Source organism: Camellia sinensis, chromosome 2 (assembly GCF_055761805.1).
Source record: "Camellia sinensis isolate YWXY chromosome 2, ASM5576180v1, whole genome shotgun sequence".
NCBI lineage: Eukaryota > Viridiplantae > Streptophyta > Magnoliopsida > Ericales > Theaceae > Camellia > Camellia sinensis.
Genome location: NC_138962.1, coordinates 32,591,631 through 32,607,159, shown reverse-complemented (window position 1 = coordinate 32,607,159; position 15,529 = coordinate 32,591,631). Strand labels below are relative to the sequence as shown.

At 46.6% G+C, this 15,529-nt stretch overlaps 1 protein-coding gene across 1 annotated transcript; it reads right to left on the bottom strand.

The window, feature by feature from the left end:
* Window positions 1–1,189: 1,189 nt before the first annotated feature.
* LOC114288747 (uncharacterized) lies at window positions 1,190–2,613 on the bottom strand. Its single transcript, XM_028232338.2, has 2 exons — window positions 2,319–2,613; window positions 1,190–2,232 (listed from the first exon to the last, which is right to left on the bottom strand). Exons 1-2 carry the CDS (start codon window positions 2,611–2,613, stop codon window positions 1,190–1,192), a joined length of 1,338 nt encoding a protein of 445 aa, XP_028088139.2.
* Between the last annotated feature and the right edge of the window lie 12,916 nt (window positions 2,614–15,529).

Genomic DNA, 15,529 nt, shown 5'->3' with positions numbered 1-15,529 from the left:
AGAGGTACAGCTCCTCTCCTGGCTCTGGAGTAGACAGAAGGGGAGGTGTACTGAGTTATTTTTTGAGACTTTGCAGTGTTTTGGTGCACTCGGAACTCTATTCAAATGCTGCCCTTTTCTTTAAAAGCTGGAAGAAGGGCTTTATCCGATTTGAAGATTTGCTGATGAACCGATTCAGTGCGGCCGCCATTCTGGCCAGTTTCTGCAGCTCCTTAGCCTTTGTTGGTACTTCAAGATCTTGTATTGCTTTTATTTGGTCCGGATTCGCCTCAATTCCTCTGTGAGTGACTATATATCCCAAGAACTTCCCTGTTCCTATCCCGAAAGCGCATTTCGAGGCATTGAGGCGAAGCTGATGGTTCTTTAAGATGCTGAAAACTTCTCTCAAGTCTGTAAGATGGTCTGTAGCGAACTTGCTCTTGACTACCATATCATCTATATAAGCTTCCATGGTTTTTCCCAGTTGGTCCTTGAACATCCGAGTGACCATCTGCTGGTAGGTTGCCCCGGTGTTCTTGAGGCTGAACGGCATCACTCTGTAGTAGTAAGTTCCTCTCGGAGTGATAAATGCTGTCTTTTTTTGATTCGGACCGAACAGTGGTATCTGATGATAACCACTATAAGCGTCCAGAAAACTCATGCGCTCATGCCCTGCTGTTGAGTCTACTAGTTGATCAATGCGAGGCAGAGGAAAGCTATCTTTAGAGCAGGCTTTGTTCAAGCAAGTGAAGTCAACGCAAACTCTCTATTTTCCGTTCTTCTTCTTGACTACAACTGTGTTGGACAGCCATTACGGGTACTGAACTTCCCTGATTGCTCCTGAAGCCAGGAGTTTTTCAACTTCGGTAATTACTGCTTTGGTGTGCTCGACTGAGGATCTCTAACTTTTTTGCACAATGGGTTGAGCTGAAGGGTTGATGTTGAGCTTGTGGCAAGCAAATTATGGGTCCAACCCTGGAGTATCATATGCTGACCATGCGAATACCTCCATATTTTCCCTCAGCAGTTCCAACAGCTGAAGTTTCTCATCAGCGTCTAGTGAGGTACCGATAAGGAAGTACTTTTCTGGGTCATCCTCTCTTACCAAGACTTTCTCCAAATCCTCTACCATCTTTTCCTCTGGGGTTCTCCCTACATCTTCCAAGGCTAGCTGTTTGGCCACTTCTACCATCTATACCCGATTGCAGAGCTACTTTGCCTTTAATGCTGCCATGAAGCAATGTTTGGACGCAACTTGATCCCCTGAGATCTGCTCTACTCCGTGTTCCGTTGGGAAACGGATGAGCTGGTGGTAGTTTGAAGGGACTGCCTCCATTTGATGAATCCATGGGCGGCCAAGCATGGTGTTGTAAGAGGATGGTGTATTAATAACCAAGAACTTTATCTGGAGGGTTTTTGTTCCCGCCATGACTGGCAACACTATTCTGACAAGCGGCCATTCTGGTTGTGAATTGAAACCGACCAACGGGGCTGCTGCTGGGGTGAGGTGCTGCTCGGAGAGACCAAGCTTTCTGAACAAATCATAATACAATATGTCTGCTGCACTGCCTTGATCTACTAGGACTTGTTTTACGTCAAATCGTTTCCCAATTCCCACAGTTATAATCAGTGCATCAGTATGTGGGTGCTGTATGCCTTCTAAATCTTTCCCAGTAAATGAAACAGTGCACAAGGGGGATTTGGGTACTGTACGTACCTTTTTCGATACAGGCTCCACTGAAATGACCCTCTGAATTTGCGCAGCCTTAGCGATCTCTTCTTTCAGTGCCTCATCAGATTCCTGAGTCGCTGTCCTGTGGATCACATTTATTATCAACCGAGGTGGGTGCTCAACATTCGATTTTGGTGGCGGCTTTCCCAGTTCGGCCACTTCCTTATCCTGATCAATGTAATCCCTTAGGTGCCCGGTTGCCACTAGGTCTTCCAAGTGTTGCTTCAATGCCCTGCAGTTCTGAGTCATGTGCCCCCTGTTTTGGTGGTAGGTGCATCTGAGCTTCTGATTGCGCCGAGCTGGATCTCCCAACATTTTCGACGGCCAAACAAAGAAGGGCTCTCTCTTGATCTTTTCCAGGATTCGATAGATTGGCTCTTTGAATACAGTCACAACGACTTCATGGAATTTGGACTTATCCACTTCATTCACTGCAATCCCTCGGTGTTCTCCTCGATCTGTTCTCTTCTTGTGCCGAGCTGTTTGTTCTGCTGACACTACCTCGATAGGGATCTGATCATCTTCGAGACGAGCATACTACTCAATCCTGGCACGCAAATCTTTCAAAGCTGTGGCCGGCACTTGGTAAGTGATTGTCTCAGCTTACTTTCCGGGCGCAGACCCTGTTTGAAGGACATAACGACCATTTGTTCCCTGCACACATTTTCCTCAAGGTCATTGTACTCTTCCCAGTACCTTCTGGCATAATTGCGCAGCGTTTCCTCCTGCTTCTTTCGGAGACCGAACAGTGTATCCGGCTCCTTCGGGATCTTAGTGTTGGAGACGAACCTGGCTAGGAACTCTTCAAAGAGCTGCTTCCAGCCATGGATCGATCCAGCGGGGAGACGATCGAACCATCGAAGTCCAGTTTCTCCCAAGCTGGATGGGAAGACTTTACACATCAGTGCCTCATCTCAGTTCCATAGGGACATCATCTGTCTATAATGGCTAATATGTGTCAGCGGGTCCGACTTCCCGTCGTATGAAGTGAACTTTGGTGGGGTGAATTTCTTTAGAGGTCTCATGGTCTCAATCTCCGCGGAGAATGGCGAAGAGACGAGCCTGTCCAGCGCTCGGTGTTCTCTCTAGTGAACAGTATGGTCCAGGTGATCCTGATGTTATTCGGTTTTCTTATTGCCAATCAACCAAGTACGAAGGGCCTGAGGAGGGTATTCAGTCTGTTGGCTAACTGTCTTCTGCCTCTTGGCCCTTCTCCGGCGTGACCCACGGGTGTGACTCTTGTTGCCTCACTCTGTACTGGGATAGGCTGGCTTTGTTGCCCAGACTCATTCCTGGGGAACTTCTTCACTGGTGGCTCTCTGGATGAGCTCCTCCGTCGCAAACGAGAGGGCTCCGCTTCCGTCTTCTTTTCCGTCGGATCGCCCAGCACCCTCTTAAGTTGGGCTTTCAACTCCTGTATCTCCATCCCCATGGAGTCTATGATTCGATCACTATAATCCTTTTCCAGAAGAAAGTAATGAGAAGAACCTCCAGCGAAGGGTAATCGATGCTCGACGGATTCAGGGGTTCGATTATTGTTTCCAGTTTGTTCCTCTGGGACTGTTGGGAGTGCCAAACCTTTGTCTGTCGTTTTCTCCGTCTGTGGAGTATGTGTCGAAGACGGAATGTCCTCAATCCCCATCGCCGGAACTGAGTGCAGAGCTCAGAGATAAAGTGATCCACGTTCACCGCACCAATTGTGCGTACCGGATTCCGCAGTAGATAAAAGTAGATCGGGGATTCGCACTCGGTTGGACTATCCAGGGATTGAGGTTCCTACCACAAGAAGCATCGTTAGAGCTGCCCGGTCGGGGTTGGTCGGATAACCCCTCCAGTGTTGGAATTAGTGATCGGAGAGAGAATGTATATCGAGTTGAGCTTGTAGTTTTACTTGGAATCGTTCAGTTACCTTCAATGTGAAGTTCATGTTGTATATATAGCGTTTCTTGCTTGCTTCTCAAGGTGGGTTCATGGAGTTTGGATGCTGCCAGGTGTCCTTTTAGCATAGCTCAAGGTGGGGGACCACCTGGTAGTTGTGATTGAATGCATATACTCATTGTAGTCATACTAATAACAAACCACATTCCTTTGATTCAACAACTTCTGTGACTCTAGGTGTAGGGGATCAGCTGAGGTGGCAACTTGCACATGTACACATTCACAACTTTCACATTTCCTTGCGAGGTTTCCTTAGCTCGGTACCGCTGTGCCTCAGCTCGGCATCATTATGCCTTGTCTCGGCCTTTTACAGGATCATGGAGATAGGCTGATCCATTCGGATATCTTTGTATGGGCTCGGCCCATTTTCTGCTCAGCCCATAGGTTCAGTCTCGCAGCTCGGCCTAGCCCAGCAACACGGCTGGACTAGCCTTTCCACTGCGGGTTGGGCCTAAGTGCTTGAGGACCTGGGTGGACTGTTGATCATAAAGTTGGGCTCAATTGGTTTGCTCATATATTCATCCAGCCCGCTTGGATTCAGACTTTAGTGGATTGGGCCGGCCCAAGGCTTGGACCCGACCCATTTCACATTTAGCCCCTTCAATAATCATGAAAGTTTTGTGACCCTTGAATTACACTTAGAATAAAGCACCACACACTAATCAAGGTAATCCAAGGATTATAAATCTTTCATAATCATTTTCATGAAAAAAATTTCATGATCCTTAACTTTTCCCTTATCTTTTTTTAAAACCACCTTTTCACCACCTGATCCCCTTCTCTCTGTCTCTAACAAATATTCTTCCCTACCCACAAAAACATCATCATAATGCCTATTCCATCATTATAGAATCCAGTAAGAAAATCCTCTTTTTACCCCAAACCCCATCTGACCATAATATATTTTATCCTATATAGTTTATATAAACATATATCTATATATATTGAATTCAATTTTTTTATTATTATTATTTTCTAAAATATCAAAAACATATTATACCAATTTATATAAACACACCCAAAAAATATGTACAAACACATAAAATTATATAATTATAAAATACAACAAGTTAATAAAATATTAGTGATATAAAATAATTTGGCCAAAATAGGTGAGGTTTGGAATTAAAGCTGGCATATTCTAATTTTCATCATGGGTGTTCAAAAGAAAGTGCCCAAGTCGTAGGATTGGTCAAAATGGAGTGTCTATAGTTGCCCCTCTTTGACAGAGCTTGAAGTCATTTTCACGACATGAGTGAATGTCAAAGCCCGAAGACGACCCTTTTGACAAGGCCGTAAGACTTGGGCAAATAAACAAGATGCAATGCATGTGGTTGAACCAGAAGATTGCTTACGTATCTGTAGCACGCGCCCGCGAGGCCCTCGCGCTACTACAGTTCGGACTCAATTTGTGTCACGGTTCTTAATCTGAACCAAAGAGTCCAAATCTGGCAAATCGTTTTGAGAAACAGATTTTTGAAAAAGTAGTGCCAAACATGGACTGCTTTGCCAGATACAGAGTCGCCACCTAAATATTTTTTTTAAAATGGGAAATTTAGGAAACCCTGACTCGGTGCCGAAGGCCACATGTCCGTCATCACCGGAGTTGTCTCGGCTCGGGAGCTTGGGTACGATCGGGGAAGGTCAGCTATGAGCACCCCCTTTCGCCCGGTCCGAAGACCGGCCTCTACTAACCATGATATCCGATTTTGAAAACGTTATGTGTTCTTATTCCATTTATTAGCCTAGAATTACTATGTTATGCGCGCAGCAATCAAGTATAGACTAGATTGTCTAATTTGGAAAGAGACATTGCATATCCGCTCGTTTTGAAAATGCTTTGGAATTTGCTACTCGCAAGTAGGCTAAAACACGGATTTCAATGAGTTCTTCCAACTCAAACAATCCAACCTTCACCCACAGGCATTCAAGCAGTTTATAACACATAAGCATCTAGCCACATGTTAAGCTTGTTGTTATGGCAACATTCACACTCATGCGATATGCTAAAGCGGAAATACTTACATCGTACTCCGTGCCAAAACAAAGAACTCGTTAGCAAACATGCATGATCCAAGTCCATGTTGAGTGTCTAATGCATCGCATACAAAATGTTGCTAGAATAGGCTCGGCTATCCTAAACATGTCATGTGAAAATGCACAATTATCACATATTCACTTTTTGATTTGAAATACGAATGCAGTTAGCGTGATGTACCGAGCCTAATGCATGTAATACAAAATGCATGAATGCACGCATGCATAGCATAAGGTATGCTGAATTTAAACATGCCCTAATCTACCATCATAAGCAGGTAAATAAAAGGGAAGAAAGACGTGAGGTTGGAAGACATACACACACTCACGCACACTCATTACAGATTTGCCCTCGCTCGGAGGGACCAAATAAATATTACAAATTAATTAACTACGCGAGCTAATTAAATATTACAAATTAATTAACAAATTAATTATTCTAAGAAAACAGTAAACCGCCTCGGGAAGCGCGCCGCCATGCGTATGCTGCCTCTGTTTTCTTTCCTGTGCTCCTCTGGAGGCTGTCAAAACCTCAGGACTGCTTCCTTGGATGCTGGGAGACACCACCGGCTGGGTGAAATTGCCACCGGCACTGAGATGTTGCCACCGGCACAAAATAAAAGCTATCGGCAGATAAATTATTGCCGGCTGGCACCTTACACTGCCGGTCGGCAGAGTATTCCTGCAGAACCTGCAACTCACAGCAACAGAGGGCAAGGCAAAGCATGGCAGCACAATTCAAGGCATATGTGCACCAACCATGTCCCTTATCATGATAATGACTCAAAGGGGCATGTGCCTCGATTCTCGGACCATCAATCACGCATTTCCATGCATGATGGCCCAAAGAACCAAGTATGCAACTTTGATTTCAAATGCATGCAAACCAAATCAAACCAAAGTCCTAATCCCTATCACCAAATCAAGGGACAAGGAATGCATGCAAGATGTAATGCAACCTAGGCATACAAGCTAAGGATGCAACATGGCATGGCAACAAACTTATGCAATCATGCAAACAAACATGAAGCAATGCTAACTAATGCTAAGGTGGTCTTAAGCATGGTTTTAGGCAGCTCCAATAGGGCCTAAAACAAGGGCCAAAGTGTTATAATGACGGACCAAATGCACATGCACACATATACATATTGAAAGGCCAACACTTAGGCATAATTGAACAACCCTTAAGCACACTTGAAAGGGACAATCATGAACAATTAGCATGCAACATGAGCTCTAAAATCATGCTAAAACAAACTTCAAGAATCACTTAAATGGCATTCAAATGACTCGAAACAAAAGCATGCATAAGCACCAAAGCATGGAGCATTGCTACACAAGCTTACAAAGCATTAAAGAGACATGCAAGGCAATCAAACAAGCATGGAAATGGGACTGAAATGGCATATAGGATGATCCCAAATCACCAAAACAATGCAAAGATGGCATGCTACACATGCACACTCTCAAGGCTAACAAGCCCAAATACAAAGGAGCTATATCAAGCATGCCAAAATCAACCCAAGCACTTATGGACAGACCTAAAACATGGCAAAATAAGCATATAATCTTCACAAGACTAAGCCTAAGACATGCTCCCACAAAGGCTAACAACCTAAGGCACATTAAGGCATAAACATGGCATTACAAGGCAACTATGCTAAGCATGCGTGGAATACCAAAACCAACTTAAAATCATGTTATATTATGGATATATAAGCATGAAGAACAGACCAAACATGCTCAACACACACTCAAGCATAATGCTCTCTCAAGAGGCCAAGAGATGCCCTTTTCAAGGACAACAAGGAGAGGGGATGGCCCTCTCCTTCTTGGGACTTCAAGGCATCATCTTCACCACTGAAATCCCTCAAGATCCCGGAGCTAGCACAAAATGGCCTAAAATGAGGCCTTTCAAGGCTTAAGGGTGGTCAACTACCCTCAAACAACAAAACACTCTTAATAAACAACAAAGAGGGTCTAAAAATAGAACTTTTTTATGTTATATAATAAGCACAAAAACAGCTCTAAGACAAGTAGAAAATCAATGCAAAAATGGGGGAAAATGGGACTAGATTCTCACCCTTGATGACCCCTTTACAAATGGTGCTCCAATGGCCTCCTTTAGCTTGAATCCAACACCAAAATCTCAAAACAAACCCTTTAGAACCTCAGCTCCAAGAGGAAGGTGAAACACTAGGTGTTTGTGTGCAATAGTAAGACACAAAACACCTAGTGCACAAATGAGAGGAAAAGAGAGATAGAGAATGTATCTAACTCAAACCCTAGAACCAGAGCTTCTCTCTGTGTTTTTCCCTCTCTAAAATGTCTAAAGCCTCTCCCTTTCTCCAACAAGAGAGACTCTCCCTCTATATCTCTTGTAAAGCTTACAAGACAAGCTTTACAAGAGGGAGATCCCTCCATACACGTGTATGGAGGGATGCAAAAGTAAGACAACTGTCTAAAAATATCTGCAAAAGCAGATGAACAGCAATCGGCCGGCCAAAATGCCATCTTGGCCAAAAAGAGTGCCGACCGGCACAAAATAGTGCTGACCGGCAACAAAAAGTGCCGGCCGGCAATAAAAATTGCCGGTGGCAGCAAAACACCAGCCGGTGGCCTCTAGCCACTGCCGGTGGTGGGTGGGGATGGTCTACAAGCCCTACCCTGCCTCTCAAGGGCAAGATGCAAGTGTTTGGTGCAAAACCAGACACTAAACGGTTGAGTTCGGGGATCCTGAGGCAAGGCGCGCGAGCCGAGACCTCCGGGAACTCCAAACGAACACAAACATGGATAATCACCGAGTGTTCAAACGGTGACGTCCAAGTCTTGAGGACGGTCAAAAATGGGGTGTCTACAGTTGCCCCTCTTTGACAGAACTCGAAAGTCATAACAATGACGGGAGTGAATGTCAAAGCCCAGAGACGACCCATTTTTGACAAGGCCGAAGACTTAGACAAACATGCAAGACAATCAAGATATGCGCCCGAAGGCAGGGGCAAAATGCAAGACAATGCACAGAGCCGAGCATAACCTATGATCATGCAAAGAAAAGTTGTAATGAAGCAAACATGCGACAGTTTTAAGCTAGCATACACCGAACTACACTACAATGCAGAAAGGATGTAAGAGAATTATGCAATTCTCAATACGTCTCACTCGGAGGATACAATACTTGTGTGGCTCGTCTGGTTGCACCAACCTCAAATGAACCGTACATACAATATCGTGCCTGCAAAGAAAACAAACTTAACAGGTTCAATATTGTTAGCAACATGCATGACAATGCAAATGTGGATGCAAAACGAAATGCAATATATACAAAACAATGTATAAACAATGCAAATGAAGATGCAATGTAATTGAAAAAATGCAAGCTACATGCAAAGCATTTGAATCGTGATCCAATCACGAACGGTTCGAAACCACACCTATGTCAAATAGATTGATGGAGATAACAAGTCTGTCTACCATAGAACGGTCAACTGAACTATGAGTATTGTAGACAGACGCAAGAACAAATATTGGGTGGAATCGACATAAGTGGGGAAACGACCCGCTGGAGAAAGGACTACGATCCTAATGCCGGATGCAAAAATTACACTACAATGTAATACATGAATATGGCACGCGGGCCAAACCAAATCTTGCCTAGGAAAGGCATGTACACATACAAGCCATGTCTAACACAGAAAAGGTGCCGCAACCCTCAACCAACATACCAGCGTGGAATTGGCGCGATACACATGCAGAACTGTGTTTTACGTGAAAAGTAAGGGCACATACCAGACCAAGCTCAACCTGGAAAGGCGCAAGCCATAGGCGGAAGATGATGCAATGAATGCATGCAATCTACAATGCAATATCTACAAATATGCAATGAAATGGATATGGATACAATGGATATGGCACGCAAGCCAAAACAAATCTTGCCTAGGAAAGGCATGGACACATACGAGCCATGTGTAACACAGAAAAGGTGCCGCAACCCTCAACCAACATATCAGCGTGGAATCGGCGCGATACACATGCAGAACTGTGTTTTACGTGAAAAGTAAGGGCACATACCAGACCAAGCTCAACCTGGAAAGGCGCAAGCCATGGATGGAAGGTGATGCAATGAATGCATGCAAGCTACAATGCAATATTTACAAATATGCAATGAAATGGATATGGATACAAAAATGCATGACAATGCAGTGTGATGCGATCTACTGGGAGAGAACGCAATGAATGTATGCAGGCTACAATGGAAATGCATGACAATGCACTATGATGCAATGACTATGATTGCAACTTTCCCTATCTTACCAACAGGTCAATATACTAGGTTGGTTCAGTATCCAGAATTGAGGCGTAGACATGCCGCCTCAACCTATGGGGCTTCCATACAGATTTCAAGCCGAGGGCAAACCCCTGGGTATTTAAACCAGACTCTAGTCTCGGAACTCCCGAACCTTTGCGTTCTAGGCATAAGCCGTTCGAACTCTAGTTTCCACCGTCCCAGTTGGTCTTCTAGGAACTCATCGCAAACATAGGCAGGTGGCTTTACCAGACCACCGAAAGTCGTTCGGGCACGACAAACACCAAAGGAATTGCACCTTTAGAGGATTTAAGGTCTCCTAGACCGGGATGCAAAATGTATGCATAACAATGCATGTTTTTTTTTTTTGTTTTTTGAAATGCAAATGATGCATGAAATGCATGTTGCATGGAATGCGCGACAACACGCGGCTTAAGATACATGCATGTATGATGCAAATGAACTACGCACATCAGTGTGCCAAAGGTCTTACACCTTCCAAGGATTTAAGGTCTCCTAGACCGTGCGTATTTAAGGTCTCGCCAGACCGCAAAATACCTGTCCGGTTCGTCTGGTCGCTCCAGCCTCAAATGAACCGTACATACAATATCGTTCCTGAAAAGAAAACAAACTTAACAGGTACAATATTGTTAGCAATATGCATGACAATGCAAGAATGAGGCATGCATGCCGTATGGAATGTAAGTTGATGCAAATGGACTTATATGCCAAATAAAAAAAACGTGCACATCAATGCACCGGAGGTTTCGCACCTCCCAAGGATTTAAGGTCTCCTAGACCGTGCGTGTTTAAGGTCTCGCCAGACCGTGGATATTGCATGAGGAATGCGCCGAAGGTTTCGCACCTCCAAAGGATTTAAGGTCTCCTAGACCGTGCGTGTTTAAGGTCTCGCCAGACCGGTGCGCGTGTTTAAGGTCTCGCCAGACCGTGCGTGTTTAAGGTCTCGCCAGACCGTAGCGCGAAATGTATGCAAGTGTGACACGTATGCCACACGGAATGCAAATGGACTTAAATGCGTAACAACGCACGTGTTTCGGAATGCACGACGATGCATGGAATAAAAATGCAATGACAATGCATGAGAAATGTGCACGACAATGCAAAGGGGTGCGTGTTACAACGCATGTAGCATGTGCAACAACGCGAATTCGAGGCGCATGACAGCGCGATGCAATGCACCGAAGTAGTGTGATGAACGCGTGCAACACACATGGGGCAACTTTTGAATTTAAAAGGATACAAAAAGGATACACCTTGCACGAATTCGAGTACCACGCACTGGAGACACGGCCCGCGGTCAGAACGGAGGCCGGTTGAGCGTCGGAGATGCACTTTCTTGCACATTCTTGAGCTATGAAGACCCAAAACAACTCAAATGGCCTAAACAAGGCTGTGGGAACCCCACCGGCCGAAAGGGGAGGCCACCGGCTGGACATCGGCATAAAAACAATTATATCGGCACAAAAAAGTGCCGGCCGGCACAAAACATTGCCGACCGGCAAACAGTTGCTGATGCGGGGCAGTTTTGACTTTTCACCTTGGGTGTTATAAAATAGGGTTTCAAAACCCTATTCCTCACTTTCCTACCGCCGAAAACTCTTGCCCTCTCTCTCTCTAGAGTGTTTCTCTCTTATTCTTCGCCCGTTTCTTCGCGTTCTACGCTCGTTTCGTCGTCGGATTCGCGATTCTCTTCGCATTTCGAACATTTTCCACCGATCGCATTTTCGTTTCGGTGTCTCGTTTGGCGTTCTAGCCTTTTCGGGGTTTGTTCCCCTCATTTTCCTCTTCATTTCCGTGCCTTTTCACATTCTGGCCTTCCCGGCCATTTCCGACCCTCTCAGGAGTTGACTTTCCGGTTGACTCTTCGTATTCCGGTCCGGTTTTCCTTTTTCGGGCCATTTTCACATCATTCTCTACATGGAGGACGACATTCCACGTGGCGGGACTCCCCCGGACCACGAGATGGATCCCGGGGTCGAGCTCTTACCACTGAGCGAGCGCCCGTTCGACCCAGCGACCTACCGGCCGGCGATCCATATTCTCTCCCCCGACGGCCTGCGTCAGTTCCGGAGCTTCGAGAGGCATGTGGCGCCTGAGCTACTGCTGCGTGAGCCTACCTCCCACCTTTCATTCGGCACTTCTGAGGTAATTCTCTGTCTTCTGTTTTACTTTTCGCAATGTAGGATACAAAAACTGTCATAGTTAGTTGTACTCTTTAACTACTTGAATCTGATATACCATAGACCGTAGTTGACTGTAAACATACATACAACTGATATCTGTTTGAGACTGACACATGCACACACACTGCACTAGCCCTGAATCACTCAAACACACTACACTCACTGTTTTTCACTGCATACACACTGGCACCCAGTATTTGTCTGAATCTGTCAAACCTGCATGCATGCTATATCTGTTTTGAAATACCCAAGCACGTTGACACATCACACGTATTTCACTGTAAGCACACCGGCACCCGGTATTTGCCTGAATCTGACAAACTTGCATACATGCTATATCTGTTCTTTCAAAACTGCATTTTGAATGTTGTCTTGCCACCGTTATTTTCTGTTTACAGGAGGGTTCCCATACCATCCGCGGGTATGGGAATACTGGTGCACGGGAGTGGTATGATGAGCTCCCCGACGCAGTCCGACGCATCATAGACCGAGCGGGCTTCGGGACCTTCTGCCGAGGGCTCTCCAGATTGTCCACATGCAGACCTCTCCTTGCCGCTCTGGCGGAGAGATGGTGGGACACCACCGATTCTTTTCATTTCTCTGCTGCAGGGGATATGACGATGACCCCTCATGATTTCTCGATGCTCACTGGCATCGGGGTAGGGGGGGATCCGATCCCTTTTGACACAGACATGGATGAGTGGACTGCCGCTCAGGTCCATCTACTAGGGGAGGCGCCACCCCTAGCTCGCCCAGGTTTCGTCCGATACTCCTGGTTCGAGGTCCAGTTTCGAGTCCAGCCCGTGTTGGAGGAGGAGGCGCAGATGACCCCGGAGGACGAGGAGAGGTATGCTCGCGGCTTCCTCATGTTCTTGTTCGGGACTACCATCTTCACCGACCGGGCGAACACCATGCCTCTCTGCCTTCTCAGCGCACTGGTGGACGTCCGGGACATCCTGCACTACGACTGGGGCGGTGCTGCTCTGGCCACCCTTTATGGATATATGAGCTCGGCTTCGCGCGACAGCGGCCAGCTACTTGGAGGTTACTGGCGGGCTTGGGAGGTACACTTCTTCTCTGCTTTTTCATTTCTGTCTCGTACTTTCTGTACTTTATACACTGCACACACTGTAGTCTGCTCTATACTTGCTGTATACTGTACACACGGCACACACATACATTCTGCTTTACACTGACTGTACACTGCTCACACTGTACACTGCAAACAATACACTGCACAACACACAGCTCTGCTATTTCTGCTTTATTCTGTATATCCTGCTTTATCTGATGGTCATACTGACATCTGTTTTGCAGTTGTGGGTTTACGCCTACTTTCCTAGGCTTGCCCCCATGCCAGTTGCGGAGACTCCCCTGGCCGTCCCATTTTCGAGTCGTTTCGACGGGAGATTCACCCGGCGACCACGGGAGACATTCGGCTTCTTTCGCCGATATTTCGACACCATCACCCCCGCGGAGGTATGCTTTACTTACAGTTCATTTAAGCTTCGCTTTCCAACTGTATATTTCAATAATAGTAGATAACAAACTGTCTGCCATTTTCAGATCACTTGGCGGCCGTGGGCTCTTATGCCGGCAGCAATGCGGGGTCGGTTCCCTGGTGTGGAGGAGACCTCGCGTTTCCGGATTCTGCTTGAGGGCCCGGTCTGTCGGGCTTGGTACCTGGGGGAGCGTTTCCTACGCCAGACCCTAGGGTTACCTGAGCAGATAGTCCCAGTTCCCCCTCCTGCAGACATGAGGGAGACCGAGGGGCTCACCACTGAGCAGCTGGATGATTACTCCATCGGCTGGGAGGAGGCCGGCTTCCGAGGCACCGGCGACTATCAGGAGTACGTGTGGACGTACCTGATGCGACCTTTGAGCGGCCGTCGAGCAGAGGGAGCCAGGCCTGTAGCATCGGCGGCTGGGGCCGGAGCGGGAGCAGGGGCTGGATCTTCGAGGAGGGCCCGGATCCGTGATAGGGGTGGAGTGCAGGGAGGACGGGGAGTTGGCTGGCCTACCCTGCCCGCTGTACTGACTTTCCAGGGGCAGGGTGGGTCGACCTATCAGATCCCCTTCGCCCCTCCACCGGCTGGTCACGAGTTCATTGACGTCCCCGACTTACCACCGGTATGTATCACTGCATTTTTGTATAGTCATTCATCTCAGTTTACTTGATATTCCACAGAATATTGATGCATCTGATACTTTTGCAGGCTTCTTCTGGGTACACCCGTCAGTCGTTGGCGATGAATGCCTCGATGATGGGGATGCTCCAGCGGACATTTGATCTCCTAGCCCTCTACAGCATACCGGTATGTCCTTCTGACATTGGCCTCAAACCACTCATACACTGCTTTGCATAATCTGATACACGGCACAACACCCGATACACTGATCTCATAGCATCTGACACACTGCATACACTGCATTCTGCACTGTTAAACTGCCCACGGCATTCATACACTGTACTCACACACTGCATTCTGCACTGATAGACTGCTCACGGCATTCACACTGTACTCACATACTGCATTCTGCACTGTTAAACTGCTCACGGCATTCATACACTATACTCGACATTGCATTCTGCACCTTTAAACTGTTCATAGTATACTGATGCATTTCCCTTTTATGTACTTTTTTAGCCTCCTTTCCAGATTCCCATGGCGGGAGGTGCTCCAGCCGGACCTTCTGTCTCTGCTCGGGGGAGAGATGAGGGGGGCAGGATATTTCCCCGTACCAGGGGAGGGCGTACTCATGTCGGGAGTAGCTCGCGAGCTCCAGTCCCGGATGACGACGACGACGAGGAGTCAGAGGCGGAGGCAGAGGCGGAGTCCGAGTCATCGGAGGAGGAGACCGGAGGAGGTTCCAGCTCGGGCTCTGATGACGACGCTGATGATGCTCCTGGACCCTCGTCCAGGAAGAGGACTAGGACGGACTGACGGCCCCCCCCGGAGTGCTCGACATGGATGCAGATTTTTGCTATCTTTTCTTCTTTGTACTTTTCCCCCCTTTTTTTGTCGGTAGATAGATTACCATGTACTGCCGCAGGCAGATTTTTGTTTCCAAAACTTGTACATTTGAAAAAGATTATGAAATGAACAAATTTTTGCTTAAAAAAGTGTTACATTTACATATCTCATGTATTGCATTGCATCTCATCATGTTACACCTCAATGTAAATGGAACTGATTGGTTGTCTGAAAATTAAACACTTGCACTGTAATAATCAGATAATTTAAACAGCTAGCAGCAAAATAACCCAAGCAGCCCACTGCCTGATCCTGGACACACAGCCCTTGCTCTACTGGGGATTAATCTGTATACAACCCA